Here is a 23,297-nt window from a genome sequence, read left to right as displayed (position 1 = left end):
TTGCTAAAAATATTTTTGTACATACATTTCCTTTTTCTTTGATCTTTTTTTAGGGTACAGACCTATTAATGTTATTGCTGGGTCAAAAGATATGTGCAATTTTATAGATCCCTAGGCAGAGTTCCAGATTGTGAAGGTCATAATATTATACTGAAGGTATCTGTAAATTATCTGAAGAAGTCTGTAGATTACTAACTATCATAAGATCTTTCAAAGTGTCAAAGAGAGTAAATCAAATATTTATATTATCCATTGCTCATAAAATCTTGTCAGTTTGACTAGTTAATAAAATTCAACATATTTCAAACTCATAACATTTCCTGCAATTTTGCAATTTCTCCAAACTTCCTTATATCTTTTGATGGCATTATAATCTCTCCAGAAAACTGGGCTAGAAACAACTCTCTTTTGATTTTTCTAGTTGTCAATTCTTGGCAATTCTATTTCCAATTTATATTTTAAACAGTTTTCTCTCTTTCCATTTATTGCCATGACTTTGGTTCAGCCCCTGCTTACTCCCCCCAACTTTGACTATTAAGAGTCTCTGAACTGGTCTTCCTACCTCCACTCTCTCCTATTGCTAATCCATTCTTCAAATAGCTGCCAAAATAAATTTTCTAATGCATAGGTCTGACCATGTAATTCTCCTATTAAAATGCTCCATGGGCTTCCTACTGCCTACAGTATAAAAATGCAAACTCCTAATTCTAACACTTAAAGCTGACCTGCAATCTACTTTCCTGTTTTATTTCATATACTTTCCCTTTATACACTCTAGATTCTTGCCAAACTGGACTACTAGCTGATCTCCAATCTCATGCTGCCCTCTCCTGCCTCCATGCATTTACATGGGCTGTTTCCTATGCTTAGAATTTATTTCCTTCACATCTTTGCCTATTGAGATCCTTCTCCTCCTTCAAGGTCAAGTAACCATTAACTCCACAAATCCTTCCCTGGTACACCCAGCTAAAAGTGATCTTTTTCTACTCATTTTCTTAGTTTTGTATTTTTATTTCTCTTTTGCTCTCACCATATTGCATTTTATAAATTGCTTATTTGTCTGTATGTTCCTTAATAGATCTTTCTATAGGCAGGGAGAATGTTATTTTTAATCTTTGCCTCCTTGACCTAGAATAGTACCTTGCAGACTATTTTCAAAAGAAGTATGCTCTTGGGGCAGCTGGGTGGTGAAGTGGATAAAGCACCAGCCCTGAAGTCAAGAGGACCTGAGTTCAAATCTGGCCTCAAACACTTATCACTTCCTGGCTGTGTGACCCTGGGCAAATCACTTAACCATTTAACCTCAATTGCCTCAGGAAAAATAATAATAATTATCTCACTGATAAGGTTATTACCCAGTCACCACATGACAATCTCTGCAACCTGTTCAATTCTTGTCCATGTTTTCCTACAGATTAGCCATAGAGAATCTATCTAAAAAGTTAGAGATACCTCTCTGGGTCTTTCTTTTTTGTAGGCTCCAGAATAAAATTTAGGCCATTGCTTTTTGGATCCCTAAATATAACCTCATTACCATAAAGAATTCATTCTCTAAATTGCCATCATCTAATAAGCCCATAAGTAAATACTCTCTTAGATTTTAAGCACTGAAATCAAATACTTTACTATGCTGATTTGAACTAATGATGATGATGATGATCATTACTAAATGTGTCATTTCACTGTATCCTCAGGTATATGTTGGAATAAATGAACTCTGAGGTTTTCAAGTTTAATATTTTATATTATGAGTATATAAATGACACAGCTGGTAAACATTTCATAGGCTTATTTGATTTGAAAATATATATCATTTTTATGAGAATTTGTGAGAAATATTACTCTGAGGTAATAATTTGTTAAAGTAATTCCTTCCCCCTGAGGGAGATAGGTGAAGTTTTCTCAAAAAGTCTATGAATCTAGCCTATGAATGTGATCCCTATTTCCAGAGGTCTTCAGAACCATAAGATCAGGTCTTGGGCCCAGGTCTCTAAAGGCCAAAACCTAAATTAGTTACAGGAAGTGAAGTGGCCCACAGGAACAGACAACATTGGTGACCATTGGTTGGTGATGGTTACTTCCTTTAGTCTATCCAGTGAAAAGGCTTGGGTCTTTTGCTATTTAACCAGCTCCACTGTTTCTGGCTTGTCAGGTGGGCACATGCTGGGAGCTGAAATGCTTCCCAGGTGTGCTGGGTCTCTCCTTGCAGGGACTAAATAAATGCTTTTCCTTTGTACCTGAAGATGTTGCTGATTAGCTAATTTGGGGAAGGGGATTTAGCACCTGTCCCACATACCCCAAAGTGGGGAGGGGACTTGTTTTATTTTCATTTTAAAGGGACCTTCAGAGTGTGTCTAGAGCAGAGCTGTCAACTTGGTGCTGTGCACACTCTAGAGTCCAACTTTAACCATATTAAAATATCATCAGGAAAGATTTACCCAAAAAAAAAAAAAATACAACATAGGTAATGTTAATTTTGTGATTTTCTGAATCAACATGCTAATACAAGGATCTGTTTCTATTTGAATTTGACATCACTGATATATTTGCAGATGTATTCAAATACATACCCACAAATTATATTTAGGATCTCATTTAATTTTGGATTTATTTCTACTCTTTGAAAATCTTCAGAATAATTATTTTCCCCCTGCTTTGTACAGTTTTAAGTATGTATTTTAGCCATGTTGCATTTATAAAATTAATCAGCAATATCTATTTAATATTTTTCTTTTTTATGGACAGACTTTATAATGTCCGGGGCTAGTTTTTTCTAGAGGGCCTCAGGATCTGTCAGAGTCAGGATCAAAGTTCTTGGTCTTTAGGAAGAGAAGTGAAGGAGGCAGGCAAGCTGCCATGAGGTTCTTCCAAGATGGATCCTGGACCCTGGAATCTGGAGCCTGGAGCCTGAAGTCTTCTCTACTGAGCTGCTGTGGAAGAGAAACTCTGTCCCTCTCCCTCAGCCCTCCAATCCTTCCCTACCTCTTGCCACACCACATTCAGCAGGTACCATCCTGAGGAGAGCCATAACATCACCATATTATCTAAGTATTTGTTTATAGAACCATTATATCACATTGAGTAGGTACGTAGTCTTAAATATTCTGCTGTTCTGGATTCAAGTACACCTTTTCAGAGTTCCAGCTCTCTGAATCTTTCCAGGCCTCTACAGACTTAACCTTGAATGGTCATTCTCAGGACTTAACTGGCTTATTGCTGTTCATATAGAAAAATAAACCAAAACAACTCTTGTCCTAGAATTTTCAAAGTCTAAACTAGATGTAAAATAATATAATCAGTTTCTTTCCTCTAAATTTCTTTAATTATGTGGTTAAAATAAAAGAAGGAATCCACCAAATTTTCCCTCATTATCAACAGCAAAGTGAACAGCTACAGAAAGTTCCTGGTCCATAAAATTCAAAGCAGTTCAAGACATAAATATAACCCTGTTCTTTATTCAGAAACAGAAAGAAAATCCACATAGGCCTACATCAAATTGCAATGCAAATGAGACTCATGGATTTCACATACAGAGGGTCAGAGGAGGCTTAACTATGTGGACCCTTTATTATGTTTTGTTGTTGTATGTTTTCAAGAATAAACTTGAATAAAGTAACAGAATTTCAAGGTAATATCTATTTACAACAATATAATTGCTGATTATTACAACAGATGTCTATACCATGCATTTGCAGAAATCTTTTTTGTGTACTTGCAGCATGCATTATTTTTCTGAGGAATGCAGCAATAGAAAAATAATTCAATTAGGTTAATTTTGAGAACAGAATGGAAATTTTTAGATATCCACAAAGCAATTACAAATTATAAATCTGAGCATTTATTTATTAACTACCAGATGCCAAGATTAACACAAAAGGACTTTTATGACCCAAACACACCCCTATCATCCTGGTAGAATCTATCAGTATACTGTGCAGGATGGAAGAGACCATTAGTGTTCATGGGATCAGTACCACTGTACTGCCAGAGAAATGGAGCAAAATAGAGATTAGAGAGTATTCAATACAGAATTTACTAAATGGAGAGATTTACTGGGACCAAATGGATCCATGGTTGGTCCCAAGGCTGAATGAGACAATCATCTCAAAGAATCCAGCCTTGAATATTGGATACAGCATTCTTTATGGGGTAACAAGAACGATGACATAATGGGGGGAGGCACTTAGGATGACATAATGGGAAGTACTAGAGAGGCTATATTCTAATGATGTCTAAAATGGATAAAGACCTTTATCCCATCAAACATTAAGAGGGAATAAATATAGCCTAAGATATAAAACCTTTATCCTAACATTAAAAGGGAATGGTTATATCCTGAGGCAGAGTAACTGAATAGGACAATTAGGGAAACTGGGTCAGGACATTAAAACAGAACTGTGGCACTACACCACCAGAGCCAATTCTTGTAGGAAGATAGGCATTCATAAAAGTGTAGATAAGAAAGGAGTACATTTTGAATATTATACAAGACTGTCCAAATGCATGGTGATGGAAAATGGATTGTAGAGTCCAAGTCTAATGTGGGAGACACTGAGGCAAAATAGAGATTAGGGAGTATTTAATAATTTATTTTAAAAGGAGAGATTTACTGGGGCCAAATGGATCCATGGTTTGGTCTCACAGCTAAATGAGACTATAGTCTTCAAGAATTGAGCAAACAATGTGAGTTCTCGATGACCTGTATATATGTGACTCAGACTCAGGGGGTAGACTGTGGCAGAGATGGAGTCAAGGTGCTGAGAGCAAAAGGGGACTCTGACCGGGTGAGGTGAGATGGGATAACATAATGGGGGAAGGAGATGGGGAGAGGCATCTTGATAAGACGGTATATCTGATAGCTTGGGATGGGAGGCATTCTAATATCCTAAAACATAAAATCTTTTATCCTTATCAGATATTCTAATTAAGAGGGAGGGGTGGTTTTGAAGGAATAAGCAGAACAATTAAAAATTGAGGCAGAACAATTAGGGAAACTGAGTCAGGACAATAAAAGAGAATTGTGGCATAACACAAGGGACAGCCAGCAATCCATTTTGACTTAAATAATATGAAAGATGTAATCTGATTAGTTGTAAAGGAAGATTGTGGCCAGATTGTGAAGTTTTATGACCAGGTCATTTTTTTTTTTCCTCCTAAGCTAATAGGGTCTAGAGTTACTAGATGGGTTTGGCAGAGAGCCTTGTATGGTGAAATATCCAAAAAACAGACACTTTCAAAGTAAGAAAAAGCAAAAAGGGCTTTATTATGATCTTGCAAGAAAGGGCATCGCCCATCTAACCAGGTATTTGTCAAAAGGAGTACAAAGTAAAACTGCAAAATACAAAATTAAAAAAGGCCCCCACTCCTGCCTGACCTTTTCTTCCACTATTAGGGGGAAATCTGGGTTTACATTCTAATAGCAGAAATCTAACCCAGAAATAAAAATATAAATTGCTTTTAAAAGAGGTACTTAAATGCTAATTAAGAGATGGTGGGAAACAAGATGGGACCAACACTTGCAACTTTGTTAGCTATAGCTCTACTTTCAAGTCACAATTAAGTTATAGTTTAAGGCTGTATTCCTATGAAAGTGTCTTCTCTCAGTTAATTACACACAACCTGAATTATAAAATTACTCCCTAAGGCAAGGACACTGATAGGGATCAGTTTAGCCTTATAGTCCCACCCTCGGTGGAGGTCATGAATAGCCCCAATGTGCAATAAGAAATCCAAGTTATGTCAAACTTCTTGAGGTTAAATTTTCCCCCAAAATAATTCACCTTAGGGTTGCCTATTTTTAATAGGTGATGAAATTGCTTACTATACTGAGGCAGCATAGCTTTTGAACTGAATTTAGAATCAAAAGATTTGGGTACAAATTCCAGATCTGCTCCTTGCCTATGTGACAGAGTAAGACATTAAACCCCTCTTTGCTTTAGTCTTCTTGTCTAAAAAAATGAGTGCTAAACTAGAAACTCTTTAAGGTTCCTTCAAGCACGAAATCTTGCGATGATGCTTTTTATCAGGAGCACAAAAAGTGTGCTACATATTTCAAACAGGAAAATATCTTTCCCCTGCTTAATTCCTCTATCTATTGTCGTTCTACACCTCCCTGCTTTTGCTACTACATTATAACTGCTCTGGCCTCTCTTCAACATCTTGAATCTATAATTAACCAATTCAATTTCATCCTCTGCTTTCTAATATCTTGCTCATTTACCATCTATCCCTTTCCAAATCTTGATCTGTTTTTTTCTCCCACTCTTGCTGCTATGACAATGAATGCTAATGAAGTCACAAGACCAAACTGGCTTGGTTCTACAAATTTATATTTCAACTAGTTCTTCACTCTTCCCTAATTGCCACTTTATCAAATTGCTCACAGCATCAGTTACAAATCATCCCTTTTCTCAAGTCACATGTAACCCTTTCCCTCTCCCTTTGAACAGTAAGTTTTGGTCAAGAAAATTGAAGACATGCTCCCTATTCTCCCCAGTTCTAAACTTCAATTTTTCAATTTACTCATTACCTTTCCCTAGTTTTTCTTCTTGTATTTGTCTTGCAGAGACTTTTTTTTTTTTTTTTTTTTTTTTTTTTTTTACCAAGGTCTACCAGTTTACTTATGTCCTTAATCATATCCCCTCCCATCTCAAAGCTGTCTTTTGGTTTATCAATGGTAGAGCCTACTGACAGTCTCTTTAACCGCAAGTAGGTCTTTTCTTTTTCTCTACTAAATTTCCAGATTATCTCCATCCTTAAAGCACATGACCCTATTATCATCTTTTAAGATCATCAAAGTTCTCTTTTTTGTACAACCAAATTTCTAGAAAAAAGTCACTTTGCATATAGTAGATTTTTAATGTTAAACTGAAATACAACCTATCCAAAGATAAACACAAAGAGAAAATTAAAAATAATGTCGTTAAAAAAGTGTTGAATAAGGAATTAAAAACCTTTAAGAGTTTGCTTGGTCAGGTTAGAAACTCCCAAATGGCAATTGGTTAAAAAGTGATGAAGTGATGAGGAATGAGAAGAAAGCAATATGGATAATATTTTTTTCCTCTCCATGATATTTTTTAAGTCTTGTTTTTTGGTTGTGCTTGACTCTGACAGCATTTAGAGTTTTCTTTTCAAAGTAGAGGTTTGCTATTTCCTTCTTTTGATCATTTTACAGGTGAGGAACTGAGGAAAATAGGTTTAAGTGACTTGACGAGTCACATATTACTTTTCTATGGCCAGATTTGAGCTCAGGAATATGAGTCTTCCCTGACTCCAGGCCTGGCACTCTATCTGCTGCCCTACCTACATGCCCTCTGGATGATATACCCAAGATCAAATAGATATTAAATGCACAGCTATTTGGAAGGTTCAAATAGAGCATAGTGATAGCTATGTCTGTTATTCAAATAGAAGTAGATAAATTTGAGGAAGTTAATCTTTGGAATGATAATCACCAGGTGATATTCTTAAACCACAATAACACATTGTCCTCCTATGAAGGAGCTGTGATCTGCATGGCCAAAAGAAGTGGCTAAATCAATGAAACCAATATCTTTAAAGTATTTAACCATAAAATGGAGGGCAAAGAGGTAGCATAATTAATGAAGACTGCTTTAGAATCAACAAGATCTAGGGAAAAATCTCACCTCTGACATATAATGGCAATATGACTTTGACTATCACATTCTTAGTGCCCCCAACACAATTCTCTGACTATAAATTGCAGAAAGTTGCTGATCTTTACTGATGAGTTCTTTAACTTGGAGTTATCAATCAGGTCCATACCCAAAATACTAGAAATCACTAATATTATTCAATCATCATTTCTATCAACATAAAGTATATAATAAATTTGTTTAATGTTGATTCTTATTTGCTCAGTTATTAAAAAGTAATTAAAAATTGAAAAGTAAAATATTGGTAAAGCTAATTTCAAAGATTATTTATTAATAGGTGAGTAAATATTGAAAAGTCAAGCTGTAAGTCCAGTTCATATATAGAGATTAAAATTGCTCTAAGACTACAAAATACCCAATAATGGGATTGTAATAACAAGTGTTGCTAGAAGAACTTTTTTTGACTGGAAGTTCTCTAGAACCATAATTTCATAGATCAAGACTGCCAAAAAAAAAAATATAACTAGATTTTCACTTTTTTTTTTTTTCTAGAAATAACTAGATTAGGAGTCATGAGGCTTGGGGCTTAATCAAAGCCCTGATATGTGACTTCAGTTTAGTCACATGTAAAATAGATTACCTTCAATTTACCTTCCAGTTTGATTTCAAAATATTCTTATGATCTTTTGAAATCTGCACATATTTAGATTCTTGGATGTATTTCTTTTTCCTTTTGAGGACTACTGAATTTAAAACCAATTCAATTTTCTCCATAAAAATGGCAAGTTACCATGGTAACAGAGTGACGAATGTTACTGAAAAGCAATTAAAAAACTAACGATATTTTAAAAGATAGATATGAAGATATTGTAAAATTATCCCAATAGGGATCCAGAAATCTACCAAACTTCAAATTATAATAAATCATAATTATCATAATATAGTAAATAATAATCCAAATGTCTAGATCAGAAGTAAGTGATTTATAATTAGATTTTCTATGCTTGTTATTAAAGATTTTTTTGTCTCAAATCTAGCTAGTAAAAGATGCACATTTTAGATCTACATATATCTGAGAATATTCACAAATGCACTGAGAAATTTAAACATTCCTAGGCATGCTTCATATAATATGTTGGTATATGGTACCTTAACCAATGTCTCTAACATGTCATTATAATGTTTTATGGTATATTCCCCTTCCTTTCCCCAAAAATGGATATAAACTGATATGCTTCTTCATACTAAAATTTCCACTTTTTCAAGAAAAAGTAATATTTACCACAATGATTAAAGATTAAAATTTCTTTGATAACCATTAATAACAGCATAAAAATATCTCACACATTTCCAAACATTTAAAGATTTAATTAAATTACAATTAAAGAGGGGGAAAAAATAACAAAATATAGGCAACACTGGACCAATTTTATGCAGCATGCTTAATGGAAAGATGGGCATACTACTTCTAGCCTACAAATGGTATTATTTTAGTATTTTAAAAGCCATAAAATTGATTTAAAGAGGAATTTCAAATGATATGAAAATAAATGCAAAACAATTAAGGAAGAGCAATTCAGTTGGGTTTTGTTTCCAACTGTCTCCTTGTAATTAAGAGTCCATGCCTGACAAAACATCATAAAACCAGATTTTAAAAACTGTTCAAATAAATGAATATAAATCAAGCAAAAGTTTTTGTTATCAAATCTGGCATTATCAAATGATTCAACATTAGAAACCCATAATTTGTCAGTAGAAATTATTTTTAAAAAGCATTACTGATGGGAGAATCCTGAAACTGTCCTCCTTGACCTTTGGGGTGAGCCCTGAAACCCTCCTGACAGGGACCCACTCTTCAGGTAAGTTAAGTAGTTTCATTAAGATTGGCTCAGGACCACTCCCAGTAAGTGGTGTCATTCAACCAGAAATCGAGGCCTGGGGACAAACGACATTGAAGTAATCTCTTTCAATTGAAACTTCAGACTCAGATTTCCTATTTAAAGGGCTCATTTCTTTGCAGAGGCCCAAAAGCAGGACCATGCCTTGTAGAAACCTTCCTCTCTTCTTGGCATAGTTGCCTGCAAGGACCCCCTACCTGCTGAGAAGACATTTTCTTCTCAGAGTTAACACTTCGTTCTCTCTTTCTGCCAGAATTTCTCTGCTAGACCTTTATCTTCACTGTCAGGACCTTGCCACCGAGGAAGTCAGTCAGGCTCCTAGTAAAAGCTGACTTCTCAGTGCCAATAAACTTCTTTTTGCCAGTCTAATTTTTCGGGTTCGTGAATTTTTTCACGTTGGACCTGTGCCAATCAGAAGGGGTTCCCACAACTCTCTGCTCTGTATCAAACTTCATCATTACTACCTGCTTTGCCACCACACCCTAAGGACCCCAACCTTTCCATTTGACTTGCAGCTAAAACCATCTATCTATGTGTGTCTTTTTCATTAGAATGTAATAAGCAGAAACTCTTACATTTCCATTTGTAACTCCAATGTTTAGCATATGGTGCTTTTGCACATAGTGCTTAATAAAATGCTTTAATCACTCAAAAGTGCATGATGCAAATAAAAAAACAACTTGGTCAAATAAAATGTATGTTTTAAAAATAACCTATAAATAGGCATTTCAGATTTGAAGAATGTTTATTAGGCTAATTAAGAATTATCTAATTCATTGTTCTTAGAGGTACCATAACAATTCATAGCTCCTAGGGAATGGAAACACCTCACATTTATCTTTTTAACTGAACATTAGAATTGTAGACAGACTATAAGAACTGCAGGCAGATAGGATTCTTTACATCTAAAAGTTCATGACAATGGAGCCTAAGATGTTCTCTGAACTTTCTGAATTGTTTCGGAATTTGAACCAATAAAACATAAGATTATCTTTTAAGGATTCTCTCTAGGAATTCTTGTTTGGCTTTGTTCTGATGCTCAAATAACTTCTAAACCAACAGTAATCCATGGTAATTATTATCAGTTGTAAAACTTACTATAAAAGGCTATTTTCAACCTATAAACTTTATTTGCTTCCCTGAATCTTGTAGCTATCATGCCTAAATCTTAATATTTGAGCCTGTAAGTTTTATTGCTGAGGTTGTGGAGGCCAGGATAATTCAATGTAATTTAGATACTTTCCTCTATCAGAAAAATCATTTCAGTTAAGAAACAATGGAAAGAATATTTATGGAGAAAAAAGAAGGAACAAGTCAGTTCAAGGGTCACTGTGGAATTTCAATTAGTTTCCCCTTCCCTCCTCACCTGATCCCTACTATTGAGTTACTCAGAGTAACTGTATCAGAAACAAACTTTAGTTGTTGTTTTTTTCCCTTGATTTATAGACCTCTTGAGATTATAAGCCTCAACTCCTATAATGAGTACCTGAGGTTCCCTCTTAATAGGACCAGCTCATTATGAAAGAGTATTTCTTTGACCTGAGTACTACTATACTTATGAAGACAGAGGGATAGGAAGACATTGTACTGCAGACACAATACAATCTACAAGACAGAAATGAGCTATTACAATTTCCTCAGGAGAGCTAAAATACTCCTTTTTTGGTTTTTTTAAACAACCCATTGTTTATTCCAGAATATAGAATCACAGGATCAAAACTATTAAGCTGGAAAGAACTTTAGAAATTTTTAAGACAAAGAAATTTTTAAAAACCTGAAGTCCAGAGAAGATAAGTGACATACATAGTGTCACTCTCTAGTAAGAAGTGGGGTTCAAACCATTACTTTAGTAAAATTGTAATTAGTATTCATTTTTATAAAACATTAGTATTCTTTAAAAAGGATTATCATTTGAGTATGCTTCTTTTTAATGATTTACAAGTCCTAATTTTAAATATTTTGCTGTCTTTACTACTGACAAAGAAAACTGACAGATGATAGAATTTTTCAGGTTTAATTAGAATCTATTTCAGAAGTCCTTTAAATTCTGTTTTGCATAATAAACTTTAAGCATTTTATTCAAACCAATTTTCTTTTAGTAAAAACTTGGTAGCATCATCAAATCCATTTTGATACAATGATTCCATTTTCCTTTGGCTTGGTGGAAAAAGAGCTTGATTTAATCTTATCAGGTTGGCCATAGACAACTATAATGAAAAGAAACAAATTTTAATTATGAGACAAGAGATACTGAAGACAGATATGAATTTGTCAGTCTAAACTCACTACAGATCAATTTAATTAAAAAATGCAGAATTCATAATAAAAATAATGTAATCTAATCTAAAATCTTATGTATTAATACCTATAAGAATATTTATTTGATCTTATATATTTGACATGCTTTATTATTGCAATCATTTTAAACAAAGGACCTAATTCAAAACTGATTTTAAAATTAGCCTCACAAAAGATAGAGAAAATAAAAAATAATAATAAGTGAAAAGATAATAAACTTTGTCAGGATAATGTTCAAAGTGCTTAAGTAGACAGACAATATTCAGTATTCTTTATTCTTCTTGTCATAAAATAAATATTTTCAAGCAATATCCAAATTGTTTACCTGATTATGCAATTTATAAACATTTTCTAAAATTAAAAACTTCTATGAAGGTTGTTAAATTCAGTGCTACTCCTAGAAGAATTACTCATTCAAATTTTTTGAATAACTAAAAAAAAAAATCTTACCATAATATCTTGATTGGCAATATTAACATATAAATCCAGCTGTCCTTTGTCTTCTGGAGAGATATCTAATCGACCACTAAAAGGTGAAACAGTCACTGTTCGCCCCATAGGCAAGATAGGAAGGCCATTGGTAAGCCCACCATCAACCCATTTCTATTATTAAAAAAAAAAAAAAAAGTATCCATTGCAATTGTAGGGCAACTTCACACTACATAGTATAAACATGAATTGACTTAAAAAAAAAATTACCAACCAAATAAAATGCAGTTTGAGAATATCACTTCTATTTCATTAATACTTATATAATGATCTAGTTTGGAATATATTTTAGAAAATAGGATAAGATTGCTGTACAAATATTACTTCTATTACAAATACTCTACAGAGATTTAGTATTTAGTAGTGGGATTACAGATGGGATTTGTGATTTTAGTGGCAGAGAAACTCTCTATATGCAATTAGCATGTGTCAGAGAACATGAATCCAGTTCTTTTTTCTGAGATCAGTTCTTCCTCCTTTATTCTATTTTAACTCTCAAGTTGGGAAATATAAAAAACTGAAAGATTTTGATTTCATTATTCTCTATAATAGTTGCCTAAATTTTAACTTACTATATTATATAGACTTCTTTGGGAACTTAGTATTGTTTTATCAGAGCTGAGTGATAGCATTATCTAATACTGGACAAAACAGTTTATCATGACAGGAAGTTCTATTATTTTTCTTTCTCCTCTCTCTCTTTCTCTTTCTCTGTCTTTCTGTGTATACACTTATAAATATGGATACAGAGAGATCTAAAATTAGCATTTTCTTTTATTTTTAATTTTTGGTTATACATGTACATTCATATATATATATGTATATATATATATATATATATATAATATATATATATATATTTCCTTATGAATCATGTTATAAGAGAAAAATCAGGACAAAAGCGAAAAAAAATAAAACAAGGAAAAAAAAAAGGGGGAACATAGCATGTGTTATTTACATTCAGTCTCCATAGTTCTCTCTCTGGGCCCAAAGTTTATTGGATTACCTTGGAACAATGAAGAACCAGGTCTGTTACAATTGATCGTGGCACAATTTTGATATTACTGTGTATAATGTATTTCTCATTCTATTTGTTCTACTTGTAGCATCAGTTCATATAAATCTTTATAGGCCTTTCTAAAATCCATTTGTTCATCATTTTTCATAGATTATTTGTAATATTTCATTACTTTCATATACCATAACTCATTCAGCCATTCTCCAATATATGAAAAAATATATGAAAATATAGCCAAAGCAAGCCCCACAAGATCTGGCCCAAGTTTGTTATCTTTTCAATTTGTTTACTAGCAAAACTTACTAGCTTACCAATGACATGTTGTTTGCCAAGAAAAAGATTCTGAAATCATAACATATGATATTCTTTTTAGAATTTGTAAATATTGACATAAAAAGTGGCTTTCATTAGGCAAAAGATAGACATCTACTCATTTTCCATTTCTTTGCCACCACAAAAGAGCCGCTATAAACATTTTTGTACATGTGGATACTTTTCCCTCTTCTATGATTTTTTTAGGGGATTTAGCCCACTGGAGGCACTATTTTATCAAAGAATATGTAATATTTTATACTCCTTTGGGCATAGTTCCAAATTGCTCTTCAGAATGATTGGATCATGAAATTAGCATTTTCCACAACAAAATTACAAACTAATAGGAAAGAAACATATTTTTAATCACTGAATGCACAAAGAAATAGATAAGTAATTAAAATGATATGAAAATGAAAAAAAATTACTAGTACAACCATGAACTCCTCATGAGAGTTTTCTCAATTTTCAACAGCAATGCCAAAGATAAAATTGAGGATGAAAAAGACCAAAGAACTATATAGCAAGAAGAAATAAGAATGTCAGAAACATAGAAAAAGAAAAGGATACAATGCTTCTTCTGGTCTTGGTTTCAATTTCCTATGACATACTCACAAATCTTAGAACTTGGGGAATATAGGTGACTCTTATTCAGAGAAACATTAATAATAGTAACAAATAAAAAGGTAATGTTTCTCAAACATAAACAAAGCTATAATTTAGTTCTCATTCTCTTCTGATTTGAGAAAAAGTAAGTGTCCAATTATTAAAAGCATAGTCCTATTATTAGAAATTTTCAGTAGGTGTTCTACCACTGAAATCATTGAGAAACAGTCATCTACGAGTTCTAAATTTTCTCTCCCTTCCTTTCCCCTTCAAAGGCATAAAAGATATAGTTAAGTATATATATATATATATATATATATAGTTAGTATAGTTAAGATATAGTAATATAGATTATACGTGTGTTAATAATTTTCACTAATACAGTTCTGGTTACATGCATGATTATCCAGTGTGAGAGCAGAATATGGCATACAGGCTAGGAGAATATAAATAAATAAATAAACAAACAAACAAACAAACAAACAAACAAATAAATAAATAAATTTAAACAGTCATGAAGTAGTTAAGTCATCTTAATCCTTTGGGGTGGTCTTTTTCTTATGGCTTTCAAAATTCTCCTAAGCAAGATGAAAGCACAAGACATTAGTCTTTGCAAAAGTCCTGTGAGAGAGGGAATATAAAACTGTAAACTTTTCTAGAGGTTTTCCATGGATGAACTACCAATTTTTATTACACCTATGCCCAGTGGAAGTATAACTAACTATAATTAAATAGCCACAAATTCACTTCCCAAAGACCATTTCCTGAAGGAATATATATACAAAATGTGTCTGAATTTACTACCTACTTTTCAGGTACAGTTTAGCCAATCAGAAAGCAAGCATAGGCTAGACTAGAGGGGATAATACAAAAAGTCAAATGAGTTTGGTGTCTTAAGGGGCCTAAACTTTTCTCCTAAGACTACTAAGCAGAACTCATACATATTCATCATTAAATCATACTTAGTATGCATTAAAGAAAACCTGAATTGGGCAAGTGTTTGACAGGGAAACAAAAATTCTTCATTATCACCTAGTTGTCACTTGGGGAGTAGAGACTATTCTATGACAAAATCCCTGAAACATCATAGCATTAAAAACTGGTAAGAATATATCTCATCTTTTTTTTTTTTTTCTTTTTCCTTTTTTAAAAAAAATTATTATAGCTTTTTATTGACAGAACATATGCATGGATAATTTTTACAACACTGTCCCTTGCACTCACTTCTGTTCCAAATTTTCCCTTCCCTCCCTCCACCCCCTCCCCTAGATGGTAGGCAGTCTCATAGATGTTACTATATCTTAGATATAATATATGTATGCAAATTCGTACAGTTCTCTTATTGCACAAGAAAAATTGGATTCAGAAAGTAAAAATAACCTGGGAAGAAAAACAAAAATACAAGTACATTCATTTCTCAGTGTTCCTTCTCTGGGTATAGTTGATTCTGTCCATCACTGATCAATTGGAACTGAATTGGATCTTCTCTTTTTCGAAGATATCCACTTCCATCAGAATACATCCTCATACAGTATTGTTGTTGAACTATATAATGATCTCCTGGTTCTTTTCATTTTGCTTAGCATCAATTCATGTAACTGTCCAAAGCCTCTCTGTATTCATCCTGCTGGTCATTTATTACAGAACAATAATATTCCATAACATTCATATACCACAATTTACCAAATCATTCTCTATTCGAGGGACATCCATTCAATTCCAGTTTCCTAGCCATTACAAAAACGGCTGCCACAAACATTTTGGCACATCTTTTTCCCTTCTTTAATATCTCTTTGGGATATAAGTCCAGTAGTAATACTGCTGGATCAAAGGGTATGCAGAGTTTGATAACTTTTTGAGCATAGTTCCAAATTGCTCTCCAGAATGGCTGGATCCATTCACAACTACACCAACAATGCATCAGTGTCCCAGTTTTCCTGTATCCCTTGCAACATTTGTCACTATCTTTTCCTGTCATCTTAGCCAATCTGACAGGAATGTAGTATTTCAGAGTTGTCTTAATTTGCATTTTTCTGATCAATAGTGATTTGGAACACCCTTTCATATGAGTAGAAATAGTTTCAGTTTCATCATCTGAAAATTGTCTGTTCATATCCTTTGACCATTTATCAATTGGAGAATGGCTTGATTTCTTATAGAGTCAATTCTGTATATATTTTGGAAATGAGGCCTTTATCACAACCTTTACCTGTAAAAATATTTTTCCAGTTTATTGCTTCCCTTCTAATCTTGTTTACATTAGTTTTATTTGTACAAAAACTTTTTAATTTGATATAATCAAAATTTTCTATTTTGTGATCAATAATGCTCTCTTCTTCGATTACAAATTCCTTCTTCCTCCACAAGTTCGAGAAGTAAACTATCCTATGTTCCTCTAATTTATTCATAATCTCGTTCTCTATGCCTAACCCATTTTGATCTTATGTTGGTGTATGGTGTTGTGTGGGTCCATGCCTAATTTCTGCCATACTAATTTCCAGTTTTCCCAGCCGTTTTTGTCAAATAGAGAATTCTTATCCCCAAACTTGGGATCTTTGGGTTTGTCAAAGACTAGATTGCTATAGTTATTGACTATTTTGTTCTGTGAACCTAACCTATTCCACTGATCAACTAGTTTATTTCTTAGCCAATACTAAATGGTTTTGGTGACTGCTGCTTTATAATATAGTTTTAGATCAGGTACAGCTAGGCTGCCTTCATTTGATTTTTTTTTTCATTAGTTCCTTTGAAATTCTTGACCTTTTGCTCTTCAATAAGAATTTTGTTATTTTTTCTAAGTCATTAAAATAGTTTCTTGGGAGTCTGATTGGTATAGCACTAAATAAATAGATCAGTTTAGGTACTACTGTCATCTTTATCATATTTGCTTGGCCTATCCAAGAACACTGAATATTTTTCTAATTTTTTAAATCTGACTTTATTTGTGTGAAAAGTGTTTTGTAGTTTTGCTCATATAATTCCTGACTTTTCTTTGGCAGATAGATTCCCAAATATTTTTGCTATCGCCAGTTATTTTGAATGAAATTACTCTTTGTACATCTTGCTGTTGGGTTTTGTTGGTGATGTATAAAAATATTGAGCATTTATGTGAATTTATTTTGTATCCTGTAATTTTGCTAAAGTTATGGATTATTTCTAATAGCTTTTTAGTAGTTTCTCTGTAGTTCTCTAAGTACATCATCATATCATCTGTAAAGAGTGATAATTTGGTTTCCTCATTACCTACTCTTATTCCTTTAATCTTTCTCAACTCTTATTGCTGAAGCTAGTGTTTGTAATACAATATTGAATAGTAATGGTGATAGTGGGCAGCCTTGTTTCACTCCTTATCTTACCGGGAATAGTTCCAGTTTATTCCCATTACACATAATGCTTACTGAAGGTTTTAAATAGATGCTCCTGACTATTTTAAGGAAAAGTCCATTTATTTCTATATTCTCAAGTGTTTTTATTAGGAATGGATGTTGAATTTTATCAAATACTTTTTCTGCATCTATTGAGGTGATCGTATGATTTTTGTTGATTTGGTTATTGATATAGTCAATTATGCTAATATTTTCCTAATATTGAACCAGCCCTGCATTACTGCTATAAATTCTACTTGGTCACGGGGTATTATTCTGGGGATGATTTTCTGTAATCTTTTTGCTAATATTTTATTTTAAGATTTTTGCATCAATATTCATTAGAGAGACTGGTCTATAATTTTCTTTCTCTGTTTTCTACCTACCTGGTTTAAGTATCAGTACCATATCTGTGTCAAAAAAAGGAATTTGGTAGGGCTCTTTCAATCCCTATTTTTCCAAATAATTTCTATAGCATTGGAGTTAATTTTTCTTTAAATGTTTGGCAGAATTCACATAAAAATCCATCTGGTGCTGGGGATTTTTTCTTAGGAAGTTGATTAATAGCTTGTTGTATTTCTTTTTCTAAAATGGGACTGTTTAACCAATTTACTTCTTTCTCTGTTAATCTGGCAGGCAATATTTTTGAAGGTATTCTTCCATTTCATTTAAGTTATTGAATTTATTGGCATAAAGTTGGGCAATGAACTCCTAATTATTGATCTAATTTCCCCTTTATTAGTAGCAAGTTCTTCCTTTTTATTTTTAATACTAACAATTTGATTTTCCTCTTTCCTTTTTAAAATAAAATTTACTAAGGGTTTATCTATTTTGTTGGTTTTTTCATAAAACCAACTCTTAGTTTTATTTATTAATTCAATAGGTTTTTTACTTTCAATTTTATTAATCTCTATTTTTAGAATTTCAAGTTTAGTGTTTGACTGGGGGTTTTTAATTTGTTCCTTTTCTAGCATTTTTAGTTGCAAGCCCAATTCATTGATCTTCACTTTATTTTATGCAAGTAGGTCTCTAGAGATATAAAATGTCCCCTTGACTTCCGGCCAAGATGGCGGCGTGGAGGCAGACAGCTGCTTGAGCTCCTCGTTTTCTCTCAGAACTTACTTCATGACAAGCCTCTGACTTAATGCTTGACCCAGAAAGAAATCCACAAATTATCACCAAGAGAAGACATCCTTGAAAGTCGCCAGAAAAGGTCTGTGTTTGTTCTGGGGAGGGTCAATCAGACTGGGCGCAGACTGAGGGCAGACAGCCAGAGCAAGACAGGCAGCTCACACAGCTCAGACCGGAGGGGGAGGGGTGTGATCTCTGTCGTTTCTGTGAAAGGGCTTTTGCCCCAGTGTGGATGCTCCGTCTTGGCAGCAAGCCAGGAGCGGTGGAGAGGGTGTAAACATTGGAGGTGAAGATTAAAACGCCAGAAAGCCAGCGTCTCTCAGAGCCCGGCCACCCCCAACCCCCACCTGGACTGACTCGGTGCGTTCTCGGAGCCTCAGAGTGCAGACTCAGTACAGTCATTGCTATTCTGTTAGTGGCTCTCTGCTGCCCTACCCCCAGTCTGTAGAGGAAGCCCATTAATACCATCCAGCCCTATCCCCCGCAAAACAGACCAATTGTTTCTCTTGTCAGTTTGTTTTCTTTGATTCCTACTCTGACAAAATGAACAAAAAATTCAAAAGGGCTCTAACCATTGACAGCTTCTGTGTGGAGAGGGAGCAGACTTCAAATGCTGAAGAGACTAGGAACAGAATGTCCCCAGATGTATCCCCTGGGAGGGATATAAGCTGCTCCTCAATACAAAAGAACCTCATAGAGGAAATCAAAAAGGCTCTCACAAGAGAGCTGGAAGAGAAATGGGAAAAGGAAAGGGAAGCTTGGCAAGAGAGCCTGGAGAAGTCATCCCATGCATTCAAAGACAGAATGGATAAAGAAATCAAATCATTGAGAAACAAGATTAGTGAGCTGGAAAAGGTAAACAACTCCAAGGAAAACAGGATTAGAGAGCTGGAAAAAGAAATCAGCTCTCTAAAAAATACAATGGAAAAAAATTCCATAGAAGATAAAAACTCAATTGGTCAATTACAAAGAGATATAAAAAAAGTGAGTGAAGAAAATACATCATTGAAAATTAGACTGGAACAAGTAGAAATGAATGACTCAAGGAGAAACCAAGAGGGAGTCAAGCAAAACCAGAGAAATGAGACAATTGAAAAGACTGTCAAGTACCTTACCAGAAAGACAACAGACCTGGAAAACAGATCCAGGAGAGACAATTTGAGAATAATCGGACTCCCTGAAAAATGGGAGGAAAAAAAGAGCTTGGACACCATTTTCGAGGAAATTATCAAAGAGAACTGCCCAGACGTTTTGGAAACAGAGGGTAAAATAGACATTGAGAAAATTCATCGATCACCTACTGAAAGGGACCCTAAAATCAAAACGCCAAGAAATATAGTGGCCAAGTTCAAGAACCATCAGACAAAGGAAAAGATATTGGAAGCTGCTAGAAAAAAACAATTCAGATATGGAGGATCCACAATAAGGATAACACAGGATCTAGCAGCGTCCACATTAAAAGAACGCAGGGCCTGGAACATGATATTCCGAAAGGCTAAGGAACTTGGTATGCAGCCAAGAATAACTTACCCAGCAAGAATGAGCATCATTTTCCAGGGAAGAAGATGGACATTTAACGAAATAAATGAATTCCATCTATTTTTGATGAAAAAACCAGACCTACATAAAAGGTTTGATCTTCAAATACAGAACTCAAGAGACTTCTAAAAAAGGTAAAAAGAAATCTTGAGAACTATACTTCTGTCAAAAAAATATGTAAAGAACATATGTACAATTTGTCTTAGAAACTAGAGGTGGAAAGGAGATTATATCATAAAAAAGTATAAAGTGGTGGTACTACATCTCATGAAGAGGCAAAGGTAACCTATTATATCTGAGAGAAAGAAAGGAGGGAGATGAACATAGCGTGTATCAATAGACATATTCGATTTATGGTGAAACTTCTTCCACTTCATTGAAAAGTGAAAGGGAAGGAGTAAGCTAAGGGGAAGGGAATACAGTAATTTCGAGGAAAAGGGATAAAATAAGGGGAAGATCTTTAAGGTGGCGGAGGGATCCTAAAAAGGGAGGGCTGTGAAAAGCAAGTGGTGTTTACCAGTTTAATACTGGATAGGAGGGTAAAAGGGAAGGAAAGGGGAAAAGCATAAGCAGGGGTTAATAGGATGGCAAGCAATATAGAATTAGTCCTTCTAACCATAAATGTGAATGGGGCAAACTGCCTCATAAAGAGGAAGCAGTTAGCAGACTGGATTAAAAGTCAGAATCCTACTATATGTTGTTTACAGGAAACACACCTGAAACAGGATGAGACATTCAAACTAAAAGTAAAAGGGTGGAGCAGAATCTATTATGCTTCAGGCAAAACCAAAAAAGCAGGAGTAGCCATCCTCATCTCAGATCAAGCAAAAACAAAAATTGATCTAATTAAAAGAGATAAGGAAGGGCATTATATCCTGCTAAAGGGAAGCATCAATAGTGAAGCCGTATCAATATTAAACATGTATGCACCAAGTGGTGCAGCATCTAAATTCTTTTTTTTTTTTTTTTTTTTTTTTTTTTTTTTTTTTTTTTTTTTTTTTTTTAGTCTTATTATAACAACTTTAATGGATTTGTTGCAATAAATCATTTTATGACTTTGGGGAGGGGCAATTTATTTTTTTTTTTTTTTTTTTTTTATTATATATATATATATATATTTTATAATATTATCCCTTGTATTCATTTTTCCAAATTATCCCCCCCTCCCTCTATTCCCTCCCCCCGACGACAGGCAATACCATACATTTTACATGTGTTACAATATAGTCTAGGTACAATACATGTGTGCGAATATCATTTTCTTGTTGCACAATAAACATTAGAATCCGAAGGTACATGCAACCTGGGCAGACAGATATTAGTGCTAACAATTTTCATTCCCCTCCCAGTGTTTCTTCTCTGGGTGCAGCTACCTCTGTCCATCATTGATCAACTGGAAGTGAGTTGGATCTTCTTTATGTTGAAGATTTCCACTTCCATCAGAATACATCCTCATACAGTATTGTTGTTGAAGTGTACAGTGATCTTCTGGTTCTGCTCATTTCACTCAGCATCAGTTGATTTAAGTCTCTCCAGGCCTCTCTGTATTCCTCCTGCTGGTCATTTCTTACCAAGCAATAATATTCCATAACCTTCATATACCACAATTTACCCAACCATTCTCCAACTGATGGACATCCATTCATCCTCCAGTTTCTAGCTACAACAAAAAGAGCTGCCACAAACATTTTGGCACATATATGTCTCTTTCTGCTCTTTAGTATTTCTTTGGGATATAATCCCAGTAGTAGCGCTGCTGGGTCAAAGGGTATGCACAGTTTGATAACTTTTTGGGCATAATTCCAGATTGCTCTCCAGAATGGCTGGATTCTTTCACAACTCCACCAGCAATGTATTAGTGTCCCAGTTTCCCCACATCCCCTCCAACATTTGTCATTATTTGTTCCTGTCATCTTAGCCAATCTGACAGGTGTGTAGTGGTATCTCAGAGTGGTCTTAATTTGCATTTCTCTGATCAGTAGTGATTTGGAACACTCTTTCATGTGAGTGGATATAGTTTCAATTTCTTCCTCTGAGAATTGTCTGTTCATATCCTTTGACCATTTATCAATTGGAGAATGGTTCGGTTTCTTATAAATTAGGGTCAGTTCTCTATATATTTTGGAAATGAGACCTTTGTCAGAACCTTTGTTTTTAAAAATATTTTCCCAATTTGTTACTTCCCTTCTAATCTTGTTTGCATTAGTATTATTTGTACAGAAACTTTTTAGTTTGATGTAATCAAAATCTTCTATTTTGTGATCAATAATGATCTCTAGTTCTCCTCTGGTCATAAATTCCTTCCTCCTCCACAAGTCTGAGAGGTAGATTATCCTCTGTTCCTCTAATCTATTTATTATCTCCCTCTTTATGCCTAAATCATGGACCCATTTTGATCTTATCTTGGTATATGGTGTTAAGTGTGGATCCATATCTAATTTCTGCCATACTAATTTCCAGTTTTCCCAACAGTTTTTTCCGAATAATGAATTTTTATCCCTAATGTTGGAATCTTTGGGTTTGTCAAAGATTAGATTGCTATAGATGTACCCTTTTTTGTCCTTTGTATCTAATCTGTTCCACTGATCTACCGGTCTATTTCTTAGCCAATACCAAATGGTTTTGGTGACTGCTGCTATATAATATAGCTTTAGATCAGGTACACTTAGACCACCTTCCTCTGAGTTTTTTTTCATTAGTTCCCTTGCAATTCTTGACCTTTTATTCTTCCATATGAATTTTGTTGTTATTTTTTCTAGGTCATTAAAATAGTTTCTTGGGAGTCTGATTGGTATAGCACTAAATAAATAGATTAGTTTGGGGAGTATTGTCATCTTTATTATATTCGCTCGGCCTATCCAAGAGCACTGAATGTCTTTCCAATTATTTAAATCTGATTTTATTTTTGTGGCAAGTGTTTTGTAATTTTTCTCATATAATTCCTGACTTTTCTTTGGTAGATGGATTCCCAAATATTTTATACTCTCAACATTTGTTTGGAATGGAATTTCTCTTTGTATCTCTT

General features: G+C 34.1%; 1 protein-coding gene across 6 annotated transcripts in view; it reads right to left on the bottom strand.

Annotated features, from left to right (window-relative positions):
• Nucleotides 1-11,512: 11,512 nt before the first annotated feature.
• Nucleotides 11,513-23,297, bottom strand: part of PNPLA4 (patatin like domain 4, phospholipase and triacylglycerol lipase) — a 61,924-nt gene continuing 50,139 nt past the window's right edge. For 5 of the 6 annotated variants that reach the window (XM_074300188.1, XM_074300192.1, XM_074300191.1 and 2 more), the window contains 2 exons: nucleotides 12,263-12,415; nucleotides 11,513-11,721 (listed from right to left, as the gene is read on the bottom strand). In XM_074300188.1, coding sequence (XP_074156289.1) covers nucleotides 11,590-11,721; nucleotides 12,263-12,415 — 285 coding nt within the window. In that variant the 3' untranslated portion in view covers nucleotides 11,513-11,589. Of the gene's footprint in view, nucleotides 11,722-12,262; nucleotides 12,416-13,197; nucleotides 14,816-23,297 lie in introns of those variants that run through there. The other variant, XM_074300194.1, reaches the window with a different exon arrangement.

The sequence above is a fragment of the Sminthopsis crassicaudata genome, chromosome 3 (genome assembly GCF_048593235.1).
Source record: "Sminthopsis crassicaudata isolate SCR6 chromosome 3, ASM4859323v1, whole genome shotgun sequence".
In the NCBI taxonomy this organism is placed as follows: Eukaryota; Metazoa; Chordata; class Mammalia; order Dasyuromorphia; family Dasyuridae; genus Sminthopsis; species Sminthopsis crassicaudata.
This window is presented reverse-complemented; position numbering and strand designations above follow the sequence as displayed.